Source organism: Acartia tonsa, chromosome 5, assembly GCF_053477335.1.
Source record: "Acartia tonsa isolate MP-2025a chromosome 5, ASM5347733v1, whole genome shotgun sequence".
In the NCBI taxonomy this organism is placed as follows: domain Eukaryota; kingdom Metazoa; phylum Arthropoda; class Copepoda; order Calanoida; family Acartiidae; genus Acartia; species Acartia tonsa.
The window spans coordinates 40,276,978-40,302,864 of NC_137264.1; the positions used below are offsets into that span (position 1 = coordinate 40,276,978).

Here is a 25,887-nt window from a genome sequence, read left to right on the forward strand (position 1 = left end):
CCCCTAGAGGCCTCTAGTGGCACTTGAAATGTTTGGAGTTTAAAAAAAATATAATACGATACCTTGCAATGTTGCGAAGGAGTCTCTATTAAATTTCTACGATACTTTGCAATGTGACGTAGTAGTCTCTATTCGAGAAGAAAAAATTCGATTTATTGTGATTTCTCTTGGGAGGGTGGTGGTACCTTCCCCCAAAATAGTTATAAACCTTCCTAGCACCGAAGAGAATGTACCCTGGGAGAACCCGATCGGTTCATCGGTTAGCGAGATCCTTCGGTACAAACATACAGACAAACACACAGACACACAGACAAACATCCTGTTACTTTATTATAAGGATTTGCAGTATTTGAATTGAGAAAAGAAAAATAGCTTAAGACAATACGAAGACTTAAATTTGATAAAGAAATAGCCTCAAACTATCTTTAGATCTATGTTAAGCTTTCCAGAAAGAATGATTATATCGCTTGATAATAACGCACAAACATAAGAAAAACCTTACTATTTTTAGAATAGAATTATGTTACATTAATAGTAAAATAGTGTGACCCTTAAACAGGTGCAACCTCTATATATGGAATTCAATCAAGATTTGTACAATCTTGTATGTTCAAAAGGGGTTTGTCAACGGCGTTGCTACAAAAGACCAACTCTACAAAAGACCAACGCCTACAAAAGACCAACGCCTACAAAAGACCAACTCTACAAAAGACCAACGACTACAAAAAATCGTATGGCTAGAAGGTCATGGCCGCAGAGCTCGGCTCCCTGGCCTGCCTAGCCGCGGGCGCTCGGCCCCCTTGCCTTTATCCTAACCTAACCTATATGTAATAATGTATGAATGTTTAATGTACGTTAACTTAATTATAGTTAAGAATTGTGTAGATTTACAAAAAGTGGTTGGTAGATTTTTTTCTTCAAATTTTTAATATTTCTTTTACAATATTTAGGTAAGGTTAGGTTAGGTAATAGGCAAGGGGGCCGAGCGCCCGCGGCTAGGCAGGCCAGGGGGCCGAGCGCTGCGGCCATGGATTGATAATGTATTACTTTATTAATGAATGTTATGTTTATATAACAATATATATTTGTTTGTCTTTTGTAGTCGTTGGTCTTTTGTAGGCGTTGGTCTTTTGTAGAGTTGGTCTTTTGTAGGCGTTGGTCTTTTGTAGAATTGGTATTTTGTAGGCGTTGGTCTTTTGTAGAGTTGATCTTTTGTAGCAACGCCTTGTCAACAAACCTCTAAAAATTAAAATTCTGAATACACCCATTTTTAGCAAAACAAAAAAATTTCACGTCTTTATATTCGCTACTTCTAATATCCTTGAAAAATATAAAAAAATCTGGGATCTAGGGGATAAGACAATGGCCAATAAATTTATGTACAATGAAGATACACAAAATTACCCCTTTTGTAAATTAAAATTAGTTGTTGAAACGTTTGAACACTCAACTTAATGAATCAACATATCAAAATTCACTAAAGTCCCCAATGTTGTTGAGGCAACGAATAAGAAAACAATATTATAGGACTTTGGGGACTAGTGTTATAAACAGCCCATTGTCCCCTCTCTCTCTGAAAAAAAGGAACCTTTCTGTACAGTACATATATATGTATAAGTATTTGAAAAAAGAAATTATGTCACTTCAGGTTAGAGCTACTACATAAATAAACAAAATAGGTATTGGCCCGTTTGGCTATTTTGTGAGAGTTAATGAGAAATCATTTCTCCCAAGTTAAAAAATTTAAAATTTAGTCCCTCAAAATAAACTTTAAATTATGTTATAGAAATATAAAATATTGTTTATTGGCGCTCTCCATAAGAAGGGTAGTATTGCTAGATACCAGGAAGATTTAAAATCTGGAGGTTGCCAGGATTGTTCATAAGTTGCAGCCAACCAGAAATATCAAACGCTGAAGTTTTCTAGGAGTTTTTGCTTCTGGATCTAGCAACCTCCAAATAATCTTAAAAACTAGGAAAGGTTCCCTACTAGCAACATTTTTATGTGAAAAAAACTTAACCGATTATTTTTATGAATTAAGGAAAACTAAAAACAAAAATTTGAGAACAATTCTTTAGTTGCTCTTTTGTGATGTGTGGTTTCGGTAAAGTTTATAAAACCATAAGCTCCATTATACTTAATTGGTTGGAAAGAGAAAGCTCTGCTGCTAACTAAACTAATCCATACATTTAGGGAAAGGCATTATTGTTCAAATATGGACAGTCGTTATATTATCTTAATATATAAAGTAAAAATGTGTTTTGCCTGTAGCTTCCGTAAATACCGTTTTTAGATTAAATTATTAAGATGGTTTTAAGCTATTTTTCAGTCTAACCCTTCCATACGTAGTCCCTAGACGCTAGGGGCGCAGACGCTAGTTAAATAAAGGTAGGCTAAAAATGGTAAAACATGTATGGGACAAACCTAAACAACAAGGATGATAATTTCTTAAAGAAGTAAAGCTGTTTTAATTCGAAAACAAGATTTACGGTATATATATGATATATGGAAAAACAGAAAGTAAAAATGGAAAAATTAAATATGATAAAATTTGGATGACTTCACTAGAAGAGTACAATAGCATGTTATTTTTTTGTATACAGACAAACACAAAATCTTCTAGAGTAGCCTCGCTATTAAAAATGAGCGTGTAACAAATAAAAATATGTAAGTTATATCTCTTTATATATTGATGAACCTATTTCATAAATTGGCAGACATATTTTGATTCCTATATTGAATAATAACTATTAATTTTGACTAGTATAAAAGTTATATACAAATTAAAATTATTGTTTGCAATTTTTCTGTTTTTTATCTACTTTAACTACAATAATCAATTAACTAGCGGCTACGCCCCTAGAGGCCTCTAGTGGCACTTTAAATGTTGTTGTTTGTTAAAGTTAATTTTTTATGTACGATACCACCTTATTTGACGTCTCCTCTAAATTTGAAAAAATTTTGATTTTTTTGTCATTTCTCTTGGGAGGGTGGTGGTACCCTCCCCCAAAATAGTTATAAACCTTCCCGGGACTTATGAGAAGCTACCCTGTTAAGGAGAACCCGATCGGTTCAGCGGTTAGCGAGATCCTTCGGTACAGACACACAGACATCCTGTTACTTTAGTATAAGCATTACATTAGAACTTATTTTCCTATCCTTATGCTTTGTTAACAACATACACTTTTGTGGGTGTTGTTTTTACAAAGCTCATTTTATCATGTAACCACTATTATTATTAATATTTAAATTTTATTACAATATATCAAATTATAAAAAGTTTTGGAAGGAAAAGCTACCAAAAAGTGTTTTTTTATTAGGTACAATGTTTAAATTTTAATTAAATGTGGTTAATTGCAATATAAGTTTGTTTGATGTGTAAATTAATAATGCATTACGGTGTGTGAGTGTGTGTGTTTGTGCGTATGTGTGAAGGTGTTTGATTTGTAAATAGTTAGTTTGAAACACAGCAACCTTTTGTCAACTTAATATCTGTTACAAAACATTATTAATTTGTGCAATTAAATGATTATCATTAAAGCAAAATTAAATAGCATATGTGTTATTATTTAAAACATTGAATATGTAAATATTGTGATTGTAAGGTATATTTTATTTTATACTATTATATTTTCACTTTTTTAAATAAGAGAAATTGCTATATATTATTTTGTAAAACTATATCTTTCATCTGTTATTAAAATTAACCCTCGGAGGTGAGGTGTCGCTTCGAGTTATGGTCCTCTTCACAAAGAAAGTGGTTGGTTTAGGTAATAGACACCAAATCCTTTCATTGCCCAACTTTTTTCTGGAAGTCATAACAGTTATATTCAGAAAAAAGTAGTGCAATCAAATTCATAGAAATGTCTAATTATTTTAATTAAACGCTTTGCTAAGTTAGGAGATACACTAATTACGAATTAAATACAAAATAAAATGTTTAGGGACTATAAGAATAAAAATAATAAAATTAGGTTATAAAATATTTTGTTGAAATAGTTTTAAAAAAGTAGAGCTTAAGTACTAAAACAATATTTTTCCACATTGATAAGTATCTAAATGAAAATAAAATAATAAAGAGCCAGTTAAAACTAGTTCTATATAAATAAATAGCGGCAACGCCCCTAGAAGCCTCTAGGGACACTTAAAATTTTAAATTTGAGTTTCTAAAGAGTAAAAAAATATTTTTTTTGGGGGGGGGGATGGGGGTGAAGACACCCTCCCCAAATAGTTTAAAACCTTCCCAGGACCTATAAGAAGCTTCACTGTAAATGAGAACAATATCGGTTCAGCGGTTAGTGAGGTCCTTCGGGACAGACAAAAAGCGCTTACTACTTTATATAATAGGATGAAAATACAACAGAGATTAAGGGATGTAACAATGAACAAAAAATTCTCTCCTAATTCTCTCCCTAAAAATTTTCTAAATTACAAAAAGCAATTTGCTAGCAGACAAAAAATGTCTCATCCACTTAGGGCAGGTAGTTGTCTAAATTTAATTATCTTTATACATTTATTTGTAGGGGGAAAGGGGTCCGTAAATGTATGAAAAAAGCATATTTTCTTAAATAAAAACCAATGATATGATTATGCATACTTTATAAAAATGTTTATCAAGCAACATTTAGTAGTTAAGTTTCTCTGTAATATGGGTAAGTTAAGATTACTATGAAAAATGGAGTCTTTAAATTTTTTCCAGCATATGATATTGTAGTAGCGGCTGTGCCACTGGCATCAAGGGACTCTTTATTCGAACAGGGAGGGAGGGGGCAGAAAAATAGCCTAATACAATTAAATATTAAATCAAAAAATAGCATGGCCTAAAACATTTTGGATTTCTTGACTATTCTTGGTATTAAACTTAATAAAAGATTTTTAAAAAAAGATTTTGTTACTGTATAACAATTTACTGTCATGTTGTTACTGTTCCGCTACAAAATTGTTCATGTTATTATTTAAAGTCAGTTTGAACTAGTAAATTAAAATTAAACAAGTAGACTAAAAACATACAATTTAATATTCTTGAATTATTGTTTTAAAATATATTTCTTGTTTACAAAGTACATTCCTTTTTATATATACCTACATAAACACACACATACACAAACAAATACACATACCCATACACACACACACACACACACACACACACACACACATACACAATGACACATACACACACACACACACAAACACAAAAAAAATAAACTCAAATTACACATACCCTAATTATTATAATAAATTGGTGTACATTCCCAAGGATGATAACCAAATTTCTCCTTGTGTGTATTTAAAGTATTTGTAGAAAAGTTTAAACACTGTTAGTTTAAACTAACCAATAAGATATATAGGTTGGAAAGAATTTTAATCTTAGAGGGAGATTTGAAATCTGCATCAAATTTTAAAGATTTTTTTTATAAAATTCGTTTTTTGTATAATTCTTTATCTAAAAGCGGAAATACAATTAAAGTTAACTAATTTTGACATCTGTGATTGGTGGATTGAAAATTATCTTCGCTCTGATAGGAGAAGCTTAAGTGTCGCACATCATTCAACCAATTAGAGCGCAGGTAGTTTACAATCCACCTATCCTATTGGTTAAAATTTAGGAACTTAAATTGTATTTCCGCTTTTAGATAAATAATTATACTAAAAACAAAAAATTCCTTCCAACTTATATATCATACTAACCTACCAAGATTTATGATGTTCATCAAGCTTTGAGTGCAAGAATAATTAACAGTCTAATGTCCCCTCCCTCCATTCCCGTTTATAACCACTCATGATAAAATCAATTTTAGCCATAATAATTTATTTATATATGTATTGTATATTAGAGGTTTTTTTCCCCGGCTTTTTTGAAATTCGAGTAGTGCAGTTGCAATTATTATGCCTTTTGTTGAAAATTACTTGTGTTAAAAGTATTATGCCCAGTAATTTCACTTTAAAATTTTGACGCCCCCCTTTAGGGGTCAAAATTTCATTGCATCAGAACTATGGCTTCGTGGTGCTCCCTGAATAGGTCTTGAGGAGTAGAATCAGGAATTTTTGAAATATCTCGTCCTAGCCTGAGAAAAGTTCAAAAACCTCTAAAACTGGCCAATTTTCAAAAATAGCGTTTTTTAGGGTTTTTTGAACTTTTCTCAGGCTAGGAACGAGATATTTTGAAAATTTCAAAAATTCCTGATTCTACTCCTCAAGACCTATTCAGGGAGCACCTGAAGCCATGATTCTGATGCAATGATTTTTTGACCCCCATATGGGGGGCGTCAAAATTTCAAAGTGATATTACTGGGAATAATACAGGTCCAAAATGGTTAAAATTTTTACACAAGTGTTTTTTCACCAAAAGGCATAATAATAGCAACTGCACCAGTTGAATTTCAAAAAAAGCCGGGGGAAAAAAATCCCCTAATGTGTATTCCTAAAATTTACTTCTTGTGTATATTCTTTTTTTAAATTATAATCCCAAACAAATATTGTAGAAAAGCTTTGCTGAAAAAAAATGTATTTTTACAATACAATTAGTAAAGCCTTACAAAAATTGCAATATGAATTTTTACTTTAGTAATGACGTCGTTAAAACACGGACAGTCTTTCACCGATTTTAATCAATGTTACTATGTGAGAATTTGATGGTAATTATAGTTTAACTTTTCATGGCACAATGTCGATGTAAATATAAAAACAAATTATTATGACAGCAGGTCAATAATTTGTCAGCAATGGCCGCTTTTTTACCTTTTGTTTTTGCAATAATTGTATATTCTACAGGAAAATATGAGAATATTGACTCTTGTCGCTGAACTTTTGAAGCCATAGAAAAACAATAAGAAGTTTTAGGATTTTTCAATGTAGATTTTTTTTTTACAAATTAAATGTTTATTTTATAGATAAGCTTATCTACAACTAGGTTATGTCCATACATCGAATCAAGTAATTTTTTGTAGTCATTAATGTATATATTATTATTTGGATCTTATACCAGATTTTCATGTTCTCTAATAAAATGAAACCTGTAGCAGGGTTTTTGACAGGGTTTTGTAACGTAGTGATCTATTAAAACACAGTTTATACTTAAATCGAAGCTCTAGAATATCGTCATCTATTTCTTTGCTAGCTATTGACAAATATCTTTTTATAAATTAGTTATCATTAGTACATAATATTACATTAAATTTAAACTTTATATAATTTCTAATCATATCAAACAAATTTACATACTTACATGAAAAAGTTTCATAGCTAATAATCATAATTTATTCATGTTAGAGAGAAATTATTTACATGTGTTTTAAGTGCAAAATATTAATTTTGTACAAAATGACTAAATTTTGGTTATGAATTAATAGGATAATTCTATCACAGCATTTATCAAAATTGTTTTAAAATCAATATAATTGATATAAACTTTAAAACTTTCTACCCATAATTATAACCTACGATAGGAGTAACCATGTTTACCATCATTGGGGTACATTGAATTAAAGTTTATTGTCTCTACTGGTCCCCTAAGTATTAGAAATAAGTTCCTTTATTTGTGTGGTTAAGAACTTTGGGTAATTAAATCTTGAATTGTTAATTCAAACTAGCACTACCTAATCTTTCAAACATTTTTTTTTATCTACAGAAGGGTTAGTTTTGATTATCATCATGGTGGATGAACATACATTTAGCGTCCATTATCTTATCCCTTAAGATCTCTGCTTGTAGTGTTTTATTTTGTTATATTTTTAGAAAACGGAGAGCACCATTCTGGCCATAGAACCCCAGGTAGTACCCTATCTGAATCTGGTAAGAGGACCCCAGTTGGTACCCATTCTGAATCTGGTAAGAGGACCCCAGTTGGTACCCTATCTGAATCTGGAAAGAGAACCCCAGTTGGTACCCTATCTGAATCTGGTAGAAAGACTCCAAATATATATTCTGATTCTGGTAGAAAGACTCCAAGTACCCATTCTGATATCAAATCTTCCATAATGAACGGCAAAGCAGATCAAAAACAGGTATTTTTGTTTTACTTGTAGCGCAGCCACTGTGTAATCAGAGCCTTTCCGTAACGTATGTTTGTTTGTACGTCCGTTTTAATGATATCAACAGTGTACAATCTTAAAAAAAGTTTATCGTGCTTATGATTAAATGTGAAGTTAGAAAATTTTTGTTCTGTAGAAAATAATGTGTATTGTGTACCAACTAAACATAAAGGTTTTGATTATATTTTTGGAGTTGTTCTTTCCTTATTCTTTGTAAATCAAAATAAAATAATAAAATATTTAATTATTTCTCTTACCAGGATTCCCGAAGTATTTCTACACCTACATCTCACAGAAAATCAATAGATTCAAGGAATACTTTTTATCTTCTTTTGTTGTTATTGCGAGAAGAAAGATAAAAAATAGATAGAACAAGATTAGTTTTCATAAAAGTGTATGCCTTTTTTAAATAAATAAAATACTGTCACACACATAGAAACGTTTAGATGGCCAAGATATTCAAAATTTGATAAAGATAGTCACACATACAACCTATAAACAATTACTTCATATAATGTTTGGAAATAATTATGTAAGGCCTTCAAAATCTAGATGCCTTATTTTAAACTGTTGGATCGATGACACACACAAATAGCCAAACATAAAGGTTTATCAAATCTTTTTTAGAAATATTTTCTTGTCCTTATACCTTTTTTTCTGCCAAGGATAGGGACATTGAATTTATCGCATAGTTATGTCTTTTAATGTAAATCTATTCTTTGACATCTTTGGTTGTGTAAGGAAAAGAAAAAGTGAATTGTTGATTATTGTTTCTTGTGTGAGTAACCATAGATGTAGGGATATGGTAATACAATATAATATAGTTTGGGTATAGTCTCTTTCGTGGCAACGCACCTTAAGGGGCGATTCTTCGTATTTTTCACAGTAGCTTTTCTCCTATTTCTAGCCCCTGCGGGGGGTTCTAACCCTGCGGGACCAATCACCTAACCATGTGGGGCAATCACCTAACCCAATATAACCTATAAAAAGCCATTTAAAAAATACGATGAATCGCCCCATAAGTGGCGTTGCCATGAAAGGGACTATACCCTATCGTTTTATAAGCTTGGGCTTAGAGACCATTGAAAATTATTTTGATGGCAACGATAAGGTCCAGTAGGATCAGGCCAACATAAAAAAAAGATTTACACCATAATTTAAAGTCATTTGTTTTTACAAATATGGTCAATTTTCATTTGAATTACAAGCTTTGACATCCTTGTTTACACTCTGTATTAGGGAAGTATTTTTACTTTTTAAATGAGATTAAGACCTATCTCATTTATCCCCTATTGTTAAGAAAAATAAAAAGTACATATCTATAAATAAATATAGATTCAAAGTACAAATTTTCACACCTAAACTTTATACAATCATATTTTCTTTTTATTTTCCATTCTTTTTCATATTTTTTAGTGCCCAGCCTTTATAATCCCCTTCAGCGCCCCCCCCCCCCCTCCCAAAAAAAAAAATGACCAGGGTCAAAACGAAGGTTCTCTGACAATTCATCTATGTGAGCTAAACTAACAGGGACAGTGGCCGATAAATTGATGTACATTGTACATCCCCAATAATGAGTCACGAAATTACCCCTTCTGTAGATTAAGATTAATGGTTGAAACGTTTGAACACTCAACTTAATAAACCAATCAATTAAAATTGTGAAGCCAACGAATAATAAAAATAATTTTGTAAAACTTTGCGGACTAGTGTAATAAAACTGTCCCCTCTCTCTCTCTCTCCTCTCTCTCTGCAAAACTATAGTATTCGAATCCTTTTATTCTTATCGATATTGTAACGCGTCTGACATAGCAAAGAAGAAAATAAAGTTTTGTTTTCTGTGATAAGATCCTCCCCTGGTAGTGATACAGATAGAAAAGTGGCAAAGCTGCCCTCACCCAGATCTAACTTCAACAGAAAACTTTCAAAGTCAAAATCAGGTAAATCGGGGTCATACGGAGAGTGTAATGTGTGACGTCATAAAATTACGTCTAAACATAAAGGATGAGTGGAGAAGTGAGAAATGAAACCCCTAAAAAGAATATTTAGACGTATTTTTATGACGTCACACATGTCACGTTCCTTATCTTCGTAAATCGGTGTTTTCCAACACAGTGCATGTTTAGCACTGAACAACCCCCCCCCCCTTTTTAATTGATTGTAAAAAAAAGGAGGAAGTAGTTTCCTCTTCATGCCTAAAGTTATAAAGGGGATTGTGTTTGTAGCTAAAAATGGCTTTTTATCTTGATTAAGTAAAACAAGGTGGGTGCGTGTGTTTTATAAGATATATCAAACCGCAGAACTGTTAGGTCCCCAAGTTAATATTTTTCTTAGGGGGGCGGGGTTGATATGTCTCTATAGAATCCCAACCCTCTCTTAAAAAATGATCGCAATACTTTCTGTAAAACACCCAAATTTTTCTCAAAGAAGGTGTATCAACTTTTTTGCTTTTTATTTAAGATAGCTAGCCGGTTCTTTTAGTAAGTAGTAGATGTAAAATTTTTCATAGAATTCAGATATGCAATCGGTTTTTTTGTAGACCTCTTATTTTTGAAGTAATTTAAGTTTTTAAAAAAAATAATTAAGTCGGTTTTAAGGTACTAAAACGCAACAAAATAAAAGAAGAAAATGGCCAGTATGAACAAAAATAGTAAGATCTTTAATTTGACACCTTACTTTTAAAATTCTGTTGAGTAATTATTGAAAAAATCAATTTTGTTAACCTCGGATTAATCAAAACTTTAAAATTAAAAATATCCTCTCACAGGCATAAAAAGTATGTGTTCATATATACTTTTAGAATGAGAAAAATAATACGAATCCATTCTAAGCAAAATTGAAAAACTTTTATAAAACTAAAATAAAAAATATAAGTTTATTTTAAGAATCATAATTTTCGGCTTTAAAGGGTTAGCTTGAATAAAACCTGAACAAAGATGAACTGAAATTAGTTTCCGAATGTGAACACATTTTCCTAGGTGTTTCCCAATCCTATCTTAATATTTGCTACTAGCTAAAAACCTTCAAACTTCAAAAAAAAAATCAAAATTTGAATGTATTAACGATTTATACATTATATATTGAAAGTTTTAATTTTTCAAATTTTGATTTTGTTTTTGGAAGTTTGAAGGTTTTTTAGCTAGTAGCAAATATTGAGATAGGATTGGGAAACACCTAGGAAAATGTGTTCACATTCGGAAACTAATTTCAGTTCACCTGAACAAAACCTAAACAAAAGACAATGCAATGTAGCAGATATTTTTTAAACACAAGAAACAATAATGTATTTTTAATTGCATTGTTTTGAAGTTTATAAACAGACTGATGCATATTTGTTCATAATTTTTCATTCTTTACATGTTCTGTAATATCACTATATTTATTGTAGTATCTATTGTATATATTGTATGAACGTTCTCCTTTTTTTTCGGCAATTCTATTGGTTAACTTTATAGGTTAAGCTTCGTGATTCATCAATTTTCGCGATTTGTGATTGGCTAGTTTAGTAGTTACAATTCTTAAAATAAACTTTTTATTTTTTTTATTTTTTATTACAATTTTTTAAAACTTTTTCAATTTCGCTTAGAATGGATTCATAATATTGTTCTGATTCTAAAGGTATATATGAACCTATATTTTTTATGTCTGTTTGATAAAATATTTAGGTTTAAAGTTTTTATTAAACCGAGATTAAAAAAATTGATTTTTTCAATAATTACTCAACAGAATTTTAAAAGTAAGGTGTCAAATTAAAGATCTTACTATTTTTGTTCATACTGGCCATTTTCTTCTTTTATTTTGTTGCGTTTTAGTACCTTAAAACCGACTTAATTATTTTTTTTTTAAACTTAAATTACTTCAAAAATAAGAGGTCTACAAAAAAACCGATTGCATATCTGAATTCTATGAAAAATTTTACATCTACTACTTACTAAAAGAACCGGCTAGCTATCTTAAATAAAAAGCAAAAAAGTTGATACACCTTCTTTGAATACTTTATCTTTTAATAAAAATCTATTTTGTGCATTTTTCACTGAATTTTTGTATATTACAAAAGAAAGGAAGAAGTAGCAGCGACAACGGATGTAATCAGGGATAGGGGGATAAACAATTTTATTTTAAAACAATAACTATTATGCCCATAACAAGCTAAGTACATGGATTAAAGAACAATATATAAAGATATAGAAAACAAAAGGTCAGACCTAGTTTGTCGCAGTACTCTTGATTCATTTCATAGACGTCCAAGGGGGGAGGGGTAAAGGTATGATTACCCCCCCCCCAAAAAAAAAAAAGCTTGAACGCCCCTGATTGATTTCCTACTTTTAGTTTAATTTTTTCTCCCTTAATCCCAGATGATAGAGCTGAATTTACCACATAGCATAATGAATATAGCTTTTTACTCAGTGCCAGTTTATTAAATATTAAATTTGATTTAACATCTTTGCAGCCAAGAAAAATATTTATAAGCTATATGAAAACGGTATGCAGTTGGCAGTGATATTTTTAAAAGCTTTTCCATAATTAAGTTCGTTTCGTCCTTACGTCTTGAAGGATAGCCTGTAGAAGTGTTGTACGATTTAGACAGCGTAGCAACTCTATAATTGTTACCAAAATGTCCGTACGTCCATTTTAAACATGTTGTTTTTAACTTTTTAACAACAAATCTTTATGTGATATAACTATCCGATTGATCTGATTTTTGGAATACTAATTCCTAGGACAACAAGTACAATGTTATAAGCGAAGCATTTCTATAATCAAGTCCTAAAAATATCCTATAACACTATCCTGTATTTAAGCAGTTTTTCAACAATTTTATTTACAATTTTCATATATATATATTCTGATTATTCAGTTCCGACAATCTACAAGTGTTAATGTTTGTTTGTCCTAACGTTTTAAATCTTCGCTTTAAGGATGTTGTCATCCTTGTTTATCTAAGTTTCAAAATCTTTCAAAAAAATTTGGCATATAACATCCAAGAAAATACGTTTTTAAAGAGAAACAAAACAAGATTATAACTGTAAATGCAAGGACTGAGGCGACATTGAACTTAAATGGCACCCAAAAATTTATTTTAAAGAGATGTTTTCATTAATTTGCTTAAAAACTTTGGGTACTTTTATTAAATCTTGATATTTGGTTGGTACAAACCTATGATTTAATCTTTAAAGGGGGTCATTTTGTTTAACATTAATAATGATGAACATAAATCTATCTTCTATTGTCTTATCCCTGAAGATCCTGAATATAAAGTTATGTAGCTTAGAAACTGTGTTATGACGTACGTATGTACTTTATTTGAAGAGTTCATAATCAATAAACCAACCAAAATTATTTTATGTTTGCATTTTTATACAAAATAAATTTAGAAAATGGCGGCAGAACCCCAGACAAGGATCAAAGACGACCCCGGGCTGGAAGCTATGGCAAGGCCATGGACAACAAAAACGATAAAAAGGTAATTTTTAAATTCTACTTAAAAGCCTCATATTAAAGCTTGTAAAAAACTGACGTCAACTAATACAAATGACGAATGATGGGCCAGTAATCATTTTACCATTTTTCAATTAAAATGTATATTGGCCTATCATTGGTTATTTGTATTGTATAGAGTCATATTTATAGGCAATATAATCTGCTTCCCTCATAATACGGGAATCTGCTTTCCATCCACGACACTGTAACGTCAGAATTATTATGAATATCCAGGGAAGTAGTTAAACACACATTCTTTGATTGAGCAACCATACCGGAATCGGTTCTGTTACTGGTTGAAAAACATAAATAGGCAACTTTTATAAAAGGATACAATGTCGTACTGTTTCAAAATTATTGACGACAAAATTGGTCAATTTTGTCTCATAAATCTGATGTGGTTATTATTACACAGGTCTCGGCAGCTTGATTGCGGCTGCATACTTAAGAAAAATGTAATTGTCTGAAGCTGCGAAATAATGAACAATGTATTTTTGCAGTCAAACCAGTCAAAATTCAATAAAAGTCCCCAAAGTTGTTAAGACAACGATTAAGAAATTTATTTATAAAACTTTGGGGACTATTTTAATAAACATCCTAATGTCCCCTTACTCCCTGGATTTCTTATGCTTCGCTTTTGTGGATGATGACATCCATGTTTGACAATTTACATATTTTTATCGTTTGTATTATTTTGACTAAATAACAACTTGTGATAAATTCCTATAATTTTTTTTGATGTAAAAATAATTCTAGAAAACAAGCTACTCTTTCTCATTCTGTAAGTTTGTTTTTAAATCATTTTAAAATGGGGGTTTTGGCCATTTAAAGTCAGCAGGAAGAAAAAAATCTTGGGGGAGGGGAATCTAAAGCCCCTTCTTTTCGTAATAGGGTTAACTTTTATTACAACTTTTTAAAAGCTTTAGATGAAATGCACTATAAGTTTATTTATTGATATCAACTACTAAAATTGTATTATTTTTCTTTTTAGTTTGGTGGTCAGAATCGCATGTCTAGCTTCGAAGAGGAGGAAAGATTTGGATCAAGAAAAAGTGTCAAGATTGATTCTCCTAAACAGGAACTTAAACATAAAAATCAACATTTTAAAAGTTTAAAGTACAATAATAATAAAGGGTCTATAATATTTTGTATTTTTTTAATTTAAGTTTCAAAAAGAAAGAGTAAATTAATTTAGGAGAGTGGGGTATTTTTCTAGGGGTTATATTTCTTGGAAAGTTGTTGGTACCCTTTCCCAATGTACTTAATAGTTAATCCTCATAACAGGATATTACAAGAAAATCCGAAGAAAAAAATGTAATTATTTAACTACCGGACATTAATCACCCCCCCCCCCCCCCTCCAACATATTTGTTCCATTACTTTCTTCTAGCCCCACAAGGGCCTTACACTGAATTTAACCGACACAATACAATCTGTCCCGATTTGGTATTACTTTTGCGGAACATTTTTCCAGTTACGTCATATTTTTCTTACCCGAAAAAGGGAAGGGGGGAAGAAAATCTCTTCAAAAGAGATAGGGAAAACCCCCTTTTCTCCCATCTCTTTTTTCTTCCCCCCTTCCCTTTTTTTCTTTCCTTCTTCCCTTTTTCGGGAAAGAAAAATATGACGTAACTGGAAAAATGTTCCGCAAAAGTAATACAAAATCGGGACAGATTGTATTGTGTCAATTTAACCTGTTTGAATAAAGTTATAAATTGGAGGGGGAGGGAGGGGGGGTCTATGGGTGATCAACTAAAAAAATAGATTTGCCCAAAAATGTAATGTGTTGAGCTCACATTTTTATATATTTTACCTTTTAGCAGTACTAGCATTACGTGATTATCTTCTTGTAAAACCGTAAATTTTATATGTAGCAAAACTACTTCAGGAGCATGTCAGTGATCTAAAGGGATAACTCAAAAGCCAATAAATTGAAGTTCATCCCCAATGCTGATAAAGAACATTACCCCTTCTGTAAATTACAATTAATTTGAACACTTATTGAACCAACCAATCAAAATTCATTAAAAGTCCCCAAAGTTGTTGAACCGGCCAAGTTATTGTAAAAATTTAGGGACTAGTGTAAAAAAAGCCCAATGTTCCCTCCCTCCCTGGGAGCATGTCCTTACGTCTTTCTGTCAATTAAAAAAATTAAGTAATTAGTATTCATGTATGCAGTTTTTAGTAGCGAAGCTACTCTATAATTCACTTTGTCCGTCCGTCCGTCCGTCAGTCAGTCCGTCCGTCAGTCAGTCCGTAACGCTATGGGGGAAATGGGATTTACTCAGCTCCTATAAAAGATAGAAGGCTGAAATTTTTTGACAACATGCCCATCATTAAGGAGCACAATTAAGTATAAAACATTGATGGCGGTAGGACCGCTGTTTAGCAAGTTTTAGGCTATTTTTGTATTTTTCACATTTTTCTCCATATCTTCAGTGTTTATGGTGCGATTTTCAAAATTTTTTCAGTTATAGATATCTAAATTAAATTTCCAGTCGTTTAAAGAAAACATCTATAACGGTCAGACTGCCTTTAAGCAGGTTTTAGGCTTTTTTTGTATTTTTCACATTTTTCTCCATATCTTTGGTGTTTATAGTCCGATTTTCAAAATTTTTTTAGTTATAGATATCAAAATTAAATTTCCTGTCTTTTAAAGAAAACAACTATGACAGTCTGACTGCCTTTCAGCAGGTTTTAGGCTATTTTTTGTATTTTTCACATTTTTCTCCATATCTTTGGTGTTTATGGTACGATATCAATTTTTTTTTCAGTTATACATATCAAAATTAAATTTCCTGTTGTTTAAAGAAAACAACCATGACGGTCAGAATTCCTTTTTGCAGGTTTTTTGCTATTTTTATATTTTTTACATTTTCCCCCATATCTTTAGTGTTTTTGGTCAAATTTTAAAACTTTTTTAGGATATCATTATCAAAATAATTTTTCCCATTGTTATGAGCATCTTTTATGTAATTTACTTTGACCGTCATCATTATACAAATAAAACAGGGTTTCGTGTTTATTTTCTCCAATAAATCAATTAATAAATACACTTTAAATCTACTTGTACATATTACCATCCATGATTTTATTTTTTATGCTTCGCTACTTATGGATGTTGTCATCCTTGTTTATTTACTTGACTATTTTACGTTAATATTTTTGCCAAATTACCAAATAATCACTGTATTGAAGTCAGGGGCGTCCAAGCTTTTTATTTTGGGGGGGGTAAAAATTTTTTAAGGGGGGGGGGGTAATTCGGTTTTGGGGGGGGTAATTACCCCCCCTGAAATCTGTTGGCAGGGGTAAAATTTGTTTACCCCCTCCCCCTTAAATTTACCACCAGGGTAAAATTTTTGGGGGGGGTAATTTAAATTTTATCAAAAATTTAGTATTAAAAATGCGCGCGAAGCGCGCAAAAATTTTTTTGTTAGAGATTTTCTATTTTGGGGGGGGGTATTTACCCCCCCAAAATTGTTTGGGGGGGGTTAAATACCCCCTCCTAAATGGTTGGGGGTGCCTACGGCACCCCCAGGGTAGGGGTAAATTTTAAATGGGGGGGGGGGGGTAAAATGAAAAAAATTTTAGGGGGGTAATCGCCCCATTACCCCCCCCCCCCTTGGACGTCTATGATTGAAGTATTTTGTTCTTTTTTTATATCATTAGCCATGTATTTTTAAACGACTTAGAGGCATTTTTTCCACTTTTTTGTATGAAAACCTTACGTGCCCTGTTACATTAACATAAGTTCATTTATTAGCAGCTAATATAAAGTGCATGTTAGATAAAATACAACTTTTTAAAAGCGAAGCTTTTCTATAATTAGGGTCTATAATTTCTATAATTTCGGTCCGTCCGTAACGGTTGGCTTTTTTCGTTAATTTAGGCATGTTAGAATTGTCTTATCGATTTCAAATTTTGCATGGTGATTCCTGTAGTAGTTTAGAAAGCATAGGAACTCTATAATCATCACCAAAATGTCCGTACGTCCATTTTAAACATAATGATTTTTTACTTTTTTGACAACAAATTTTTATGTAATCTAATTATCCGATTGATCTGATTTTTGGTATACTGATTCATGGGACAAAAAAGTACAATATCATAAGCGAAGCAACTCTTTAATTAAGTCCTAAAAATGTAAGTATGTCCATAAACATTATCCTGTATCAAGCCTTTTTTCAACAAATATAATTAAAATTTTGCTTCGACTCTTATACATTTATATTCTGATTATTCACTTCAGACACTTTACAAGCCTTAATGTCCGTTTGTCCTTCCATTATAGAGCTTCGCTTTAATGGATGTTGTCATCCTTGTTTATATATAGCTACCATGTTAGATATAATACAACTTTTTTATATGTAGCTACTCTATAGCATACTTTGTTATACATCCATTTGACGGATGATATAGTTGCTGACTGTTTATCCAGGGATCTATAAGGTATACAACAATGGCAAATAATCCCCAATAATAATACACAAAATTACCACTTCTGTAGATTACAATTAGTGGTTGAAACTTTAAACACTCAAATTAATGAACCAACTAAGCAAAATTCATTAACAGACCCCATAGTTGTTGAGGCAACGAATAAAAAAAACGTTATCATTAAACTTTGGGGACTAGTTTAATTAACAGCCCAATGTCTCCTCCAAGGACGTCCAAGGGGAGGGGGTAAAGTGGGGATAACTCCCCCCCCCCCATTTAAAATTTACCCCTACCTTGGGGGTGCTGTAGGCACCCCCAACCATTTAGGAAGGGGTAAATACCCCCCCCCCCCCAAAATAAATCTTTCCTAACAAAAAAATTTTATAGCGCTTCGCGCGCACTTTTACTACTAAATATTTAATAATATTTAAAATACCCCCCCAAAAAAATTTTACCCCGGAGGTAAATTTTGGGAGGGTAAACAAAATTTACCCCTGCCAACAGATTTTAGGGGGGTAATTACCCCCCACAAGCAAATTTTACCCCCGGGGTAAAAATTTTGGGGGGGATACAAAAAAATTGCGGCGCGCTTCGTGCGCCATTCCCCCCCCCCCCCCCAAAAAAAAAAAAGAATTTACCCTCCCCCCCCAAAAAAAAAGCTTGGACGCCCCTGGTCTCCTCCATCTCTGCTCGTTATCGATATGTCTTTATAAGAGTGAATTTGTCTAATATTTACGTCGACATTTATTTCTATCATATAAAAAAATTTTTAGAATTATATGATGGCTTTAAGTTCTGTGTTAATTTAATTACCGAAAAATAGGGAGTATTGGTAATTTCCGTAAAGTGTCTTATCGAGCACAGAAACTGCACTTTTCTTTTTTTAAACTACGCCCCTGGAGGCCTCTAGGGGTACCTGAGGAGGGGAGAGTCGATTTTGATAACCCAATCTATTATTTTACGCATTAAAAGAAAAATTTTAAAAAATTTTTGGGGGGGCGAAAATATTTTTTTTTGTGGGGGTTGCCCCCACCATTTTGAATTTTAGTTAAAAATTCTTTTTAAATTTTTTTGGGGGGAAAGGATTTTTTTTCTAGGGGCGTTTGAGGGTGGTGGTGTTAGAGAAAACCCGATCGGTTCAGTGGTTAGCGAGATCCTTCGGTACAAACAAACAGATAGACAAACACACATCCTGTAAAAGCGAGAGGAGGCTTAATGATCGATTATACCTTTAAGTGAAATTGCCGGAATGTTTAAGTAAAACTAATACCAGGATGAAGATTCCTTGTCCAATTGTGTAATACCCACATTCAGAAATATTCAACCCAAGCTGAAACTTGATCTCAAGAAGAATTATGACTACAAACCAAAAAGGTAAAAATATTGTGTCTCAAAAATCTGCCATGTGACGTCATAAAAATGAGGGAGATGAGAGGAGAAGAAGGAAAGAAAACCCCTAAAAAAGAGATGGATAATCCCTTATTTTTATGACGTCACATGGCTGATTTTTGAGACAGTTTGTCCCGTTAGAATCCTAGTTTGAAGGTCTTAACAAGCAGCGACCACATCCTCATTAATTTTTAAAATAAATTAAAAATGTAGTGGGGGGGGGGGGGTAGTTTTTATTCTTTATGCCTAACCTCTGTTAGGCCTACGTACCCTAAACCTACCTAACTTTAATGTAATAAATACAACCTAACCTAACCTTGTACTTAGAACTATGACAACTCCGCTGTCCTGTCACGCGTCCATGGTGAACCCGTGGGAGCAGTTCTATCCCCCCACCCCCACTCCAACTGGTGCTATGCGCCCCTCTCTGTCGCTCCATAACTTGGCCAGCAAGAATTTTACAGAGGTAAGGCACAATATTTTACAGTTAGATATTTAAATGGGTTGCTGTACATTGGCAGAGATTATCTGGTCGATGACAAATTAATGCCACGCTGTATCATGGGATGGGGGCGTGATTGAAATGTGTAGTATACTCCTTTGATTAAACTCAATTTACGGGTTTTTATATAATTGCAACGTAGTTATAAGACTTTTGGTAGCAATAAATTAAGACGTTGGGTATCCCTCTAACTGAACCGATTTTTGATTAGTCAACGGTCTAAATTTGTCTCGGCCAGGATATGATTAAAAGCCTAAATCGGCCAAGGAATAGCCGAGTACAATATTTTTAAACTTAAAAAATTAAAAATAAAGAGCTAAATGATTTATTGCGTCTTTCTCTTTTTATCGACAGACGCACTTGGATATATTATTTTCATAATTAATTATATGTATTTTCCATGTTAACGTCACCTTATGTGTAAATTTGGTGAGCTACATTATTGAATAGCGTTGTTAAGTTAGGATGGAAGAATTTTGTAATGAAAGCAAAAGTGGGGTAGAGGATAAGGGATGGGGTAAAACGGGTTATCATAATGTTTTATTTTCTTGACTTTAAGTTAAACTCTATCGATTATCTATACCAGCAGGATTCTACGAAAAGGGATAACTATATAAGTTTTATGATTCTTGAAAAATAGGTTTTATATTGTCATGGAAAAGTAAAGAAGAGAAGAAAAAATTTGTAATTAGATTTAAAATTAAATAAATACTCTTAATTATTAGAAATATTATTTTACAAAAACATGATTTATAAAAACTGTACAAAAACACAGAAATCTATCTTTTTATCTTTCTGTTTTAATGATCTTTTTATACAGTTTTCCTACTGCAAAATATTCATAGTTTTAGAAATCAAGGAAGAAAGAAATATAAATGTTGTATTAAAAATGTAAAATGATGGTTAAATTAATATCATAAAATGAGTTGTAGTTTGACAAAAAAGAAAACAATAAAAAAAATAATTATTAATATTAAGGTATTGATACCCAGCCTTCCTGCCCCTTCAAAACACAAGGTTGGACCTCCCTCAACCCCAAGCCCTGTTTCTCCTACTGTTAGAAGGTTAGTATTAGTATTTTATGCCTTTTGGAAATTAAGTCCTTTAATGTTCGGTTCTTTCACAAATTCAAAAAAAGAATCTTGGTTGCTATTGAAGATAGACATCTGAAATTTTTAGTGAAGATTCCTATTATATATGTTGATATTTTAGATAGACAGCTGCATTTTTTAGAAAAGATTCCTTTTGTATATGCGCATCTGCTCTATACATTTTTTGTCCGTCTGTCTGTCGGTTATGCTTTATTTAACCCTATTATTTCAGTTTAAAGGAGCATCAGTTTTCATAAAATTTTTTCTATTTCGTAGCTGTAGCTGCAGATTCCGCTTAAAATAATTAAAAGAAGCTTTAAAAAAGGAAGAAATAAATTTAAGAAACTTTTTAAATTTCAAAAGAGCAACAGATCACCATTTTATACAGCTTTGCAGTTAATGGAGATAATTGTCCTTGTTTTCAGGATGGCCTTGATAAACCAGCAGCAGGAGCAGAGCAGCATGAACTTGAACAACCCCACCAAGTTCAGCCCCTGTCTACAAGTGGGATTCTGTCGGCCATAGATAGCCAATTTAGTTTAATTATTCTGCACATCTGTCTTTAATTGAATCAAGACACATTTCAGGAGTTCATTTTCATCACTAGTTTGTACTATCCAATCAAGATTTAATAAAAGTCCAAAAATGTTTTCAGTCAACAAATAAGAGAACATGGTTTTAATTCTTTGGTGACTCATATAATTTAAAGTAAATGTCCCTTCCCTTCAAGAATTAATGACAACATTTTAAAAGAGCAATTAGACTTGAAATGATAAGGATTATGTCCCTTTTAGTTCTGTGTTAATCCTATAGAAAATTTACCTTGATTCTATTTAAGACAGATGTGATTTCCTTCCTATTGTAATATTTGATAGCTATAAGGACACTTAGTTTTAAATTCTTAAAACAAAACTTTCAATGTGTTTTTTTAAGAACAGATCAGAACAGTTCTATATGAATGGGATTTAAACAAAAATGATAAAAATAGGAAAAATACCAAGATTAAAGGATTTTTTTTCAATGTTCCAGCTGTGTTGCATATTTTAGGTTTATTTTGGTTGGGTAATCGTAAGAAGAGCCCCATAAGGAAATTTTTCGATAATTGTAGGATCCTCTAGTTTTTTAGGGTTAAAATAGGGAAGGTAGGTCCCTAAAATTAAATAATTGTACAACCACTTTTCAACAGAATTTTTGCAATAAATTAATTTGAAATGAATTAGTTTAATATACTGTGTCGAACTATCAAGTTATTTCTGAATTTTAAGATTAGAATAACTCTAAGATTGTTCTTTAGTTCATATATAAAAAAATCCATATAAATCTGTATAATAGTAAATAAATGACAAAAAAACATAAACATATGTATAGAAAATACGACTGAAAACAAGACAAAACCTTTTTTTAGACATCAAAATATCTATTTTGATTGTTAAACAACCCTTGAAAATAACTTTCTGATTAAAAATACCTCTCACTCAATAGTCTTAGATATAGAGATTCCATAACTAATTTGAATTTTTCACTATTATTTATTTGAAAAAAATCAAAATATTTTGGTGAGCCATTATTTCCGCTATTGCGTGAACTGATGAAGTATTTTTCTGTTCTGATAATTAAATAATTTGATACATTGGCGCAATAATGGGACACCTTATTTTAAGCTGTAGAAAATAAACATTATTTTAAAACCATGATATTGTTACCAAATTGTTTATATTCATATCTGATATTTTGTTAAATAAGCATTTTTAGAACTTTTTATTTTTTAATAGAATAGCAGCCCTTTTTTGCATACCTGTAAAAAGGGAGTTTCGGGCATTATATTAAGTGTGCATCACACAATTTATATCCCCTTAAAGGTGCCAACGCCTAATCGGTAAGAGGGTCAGGGCAGTCTTTTTTTTCTAAAAAATCTGTAGATTGTAAAATTTTATTAAACTTTACAAACTTAATCTTTTTTCATTTGTTTGTTATTTTAAAAATTATATTTGATATCGAGTTTAAGCTTTAATGCCAGAAAATGAACTAAATAAAATATCTGTTGGTTTTAGCATGAAGGATTTTTATATTAGAATAATTTTTTTTCTTTTGGACTTTAAATGTTTTTTTATACTAAGTTTTTTATATACTTATCCGCGGATTACTTTGCAAGAAATATTTAGTATATCATGATAAGAAAAACAAGGAAAATAAGTTGATTCAGAATGTTTTAGAATTGTTAAGTTTTATGATAAACTGCAGTAATGGGTTTTTTATTACTTGGATAGTACAATAGATTTTCATGTTCTATAATAAAGTGAACTCTGTAGCGGGCTAAAATAACGATCTCCCCCCATTTCCTCCTCTACTCCATCCCCTCCCCTCCTACTGGATAAACGGCCCAACTAATACATGCGAGGGGATATTGCAACCTAAATTGACGACCATATTTCTGCTGTCATAATATCCACGTATATTATACATCCATTACTGCAGTAGGGATATAGACACGAATATATGGATAGGCCAAAACAAATTTGGGTTTCATATTTCTATTGCAGTGGTGAAACAAAAGTACAAAATAAGTATGAAAGAATTTAATAGCTCTTTAGAAAAAAAACAAGAATGACAATATAAATAAAATCAGCTTATCTAATGGAATAGAAAAGTGAGCATAACAGACAAACAGACAGAAATAATGAATTGTTCTATAAAGTGTTTCTTTATACCTATATCCCTGGGTATAGTTTGGTAGAGATCAGAGAACTAAAGAGATAGGACAAATGCCAAAAAATTGATGTACATCCCCAATGATGATACACAAAATTAACCCTTCTGTTGATTGCAATTAGTGGTTGAAACTTTGGGACACTCATCTAAATGAACCAACCATCAAAATCGATACTAGTCCCCAAGGTTTTTAAGCCAACGAATAAAAAAACGTTATTATAAGACTTTGGGAACCAGTGTACTAAAGAGCCCAATGTCCCCTCCCTCCCTGGGCAGAGATAAAGATTAATAATGCAACATGAATTGGCCATTATTCATACTACATACACCAAAATATGAGGTTGATTTGCAGCAAAAAATTTTCTACCAACTGTAAGAAATTCGTCTCAATGATTGCTTTTTTTTATTAAAAAGAAATTGCTGTACACAGATATTCTTCTTATAAGTCTACGAAAGGTGTGTGTTTATGATTTATCTAAGAAAAAACGTCACTAAAAGATAATCCCATTCCTATGATTTTTTTTACAATTTTCTTTGTCTAAAATATGAAATTAAAAGCACAGTGTCGACTCCCCCCTCCACCACATATTAAGATGGCGCATCCACTAGTTTTTATTTTGTTGTAAATTGCTAGAAAAGTTTTGCTGCAATGTGCCCCCTGTCTTGATTCATGTAAACATCATAATCTGCTCAATTGTGCAACATTTTATAAATCTGCAGAATAAAAATATTTCAACAATTTTATTTGGCCAGAAAAACCAGTTGTTATAACTAGCGGCTATGCCTCTAGGAGAAATTGAGGGTAGGAGAATGGGGACAAGTCGACCCATCCCCACTTTCAATTTTATTATTTAAATGAAAATGGGGAAAAAATTGGGGGAATCATTTCTTCTAGATAAGATTTCTCTTGGAATTAAGGTGGTACTCAAAATAGATATAAACCTTCCCAGGACCTAAACAAAGCTACATAGTAAAGGAGAACAATATTGGTTCAACGGTTAGCGAGGCAAAAGCCTTACTACTTTATATAATAGGATTATTTATATCTTTTGTTTTACTTATTTAACAGTAGATAAGCGTGAGATTAAAATATAACTAACGTTTTAAATTTTGTGGCATTTGAACTAGAATTGGACATCAAATTCTGTAAATCATGAATAAATTTTATGATCTATGAGTTATGTTATAAATGTAAACAACATGGTCTGTTTTTTTAAAGTAAACCTAACCTAAGATAATATAAAAGAAATAGTTTATGACAAGATCTTAAATGTTTCTCAACATCCTGATAGAGTTTTTATTATCATTTAAACCTGTGATTTATCATAATATTAGATATAAATTTTTCATATAATATCATGCATAGAAAATATTAAGACAATTTTTAGGATGTGCTAGTTTTTTCCTAGATCAAAAAAGTACAAAAGTGAGTATTTTCCCACTGTAAAAAAAAATTCTAGAATAAAAGAAAATATTTATGATTATCAATATTCTGAACCCCGAAAAAATAATAATTTCTTGTACATTGCAGATATATGATTACTTATTAGTCTATTGTTATTTATACTTATTGTTTTATTTCTGATATATATTAGAATTTATATGATTTATCTAAGTTATTTTGCCAAAAAGTCTAAAATAAATTATATTTTAAAAATAATACTTGTATCTTCTTTTGTGGTAGCGTGGCTACTCTACTACTCAAGTTGTAGGTATGTTGGTCAGTTATTTAATTAATGCCTATACCTATGCATAGTAGGTATTTGCCTTTCATATTAGTTGTGTAGAAGGTACAATTATAAAATTTTCTGATTGGCTCAACTATGCGAAGGGGCTAGGGGCGAAGCCGCTAGTTTCTTTAAAGAATCACTTTATTTGTGCCTTCTTAAAAATTTGATAATAAGCTGAAACCAGGAAGGACTTCAATTTATGTATATCTGTATTTCATGTAACTGTGGCGTCCTGCAATTAAATGCCATAAAATCCATAATTACTTATGAATCCTAACCAAACTTTTTAGAATAAGATTTTCAGGATAGAACACTCTCCCTCCTTTCTCACACAAACGGAATAGGGTAAAAGTGTATAAAAGTGATTATAACTGACATTATACACTGCACATAGGGGCAACAAGGGGCAACAATTCACCACCCCCAAATCAAGTTTTAAACATTCTATGAGTATTAGCATACCCAATGTACATCAGATTTCAAAGGAATCGTAAAAATACGCTTTTTAAGTAAGC

At 31.6% G+C, this 25,887-nt stretch overlaps 1 protein-coding gene across 1 annotated transcript in view; it reads left to right on the forward strand.

Moving 5' to 3' along the window:
• LOC145319500 (uncharacterized) overlaps positions 1-25,302 on the forward strand; it is a 37,616-nt gene extending 12,314 nt beyond the window's left edge. Inside the window, exons 8-16 of the mRNA XM_080161651.1 lie at positions 7,738-8,006; positions 8,294-8,343; positions 9,879-9,973; positions 13,409-13,497; positions 14,506-14,589; positions 19,222-19,325; positions 19,668-19,806; positions 20,821-20,906; positions 21,359-25,302. Coding sequence (XP_080017777.1) covers positions 7,738-8,006; positions 8,294-8,343; positions 9,879-9,973; positions 13,409-13,497; positions 14,506-14,589; positions 19,222-19,325; positions 19,668-19,806; positions 20,821-20,906; positions 21,359-21,458 — 1,016 coding nt within the window. The 3' untranslated portion in view covers positions 21,459-25,302. The remainder of the gene's footprint in view (positions 1-7,737; positions 8,007-8,293; positions 8,344-9,878; positions 9,974-13,408; positions 13,498-14,505; positions 14,590-19,221; positions 19,326-19,667; positions 19,807-20,820; positions 20,907-21,358) is intronic.
• The last annotated feature ends 585 nt before the right edge of the window (positions 25,303-25,887 follow it).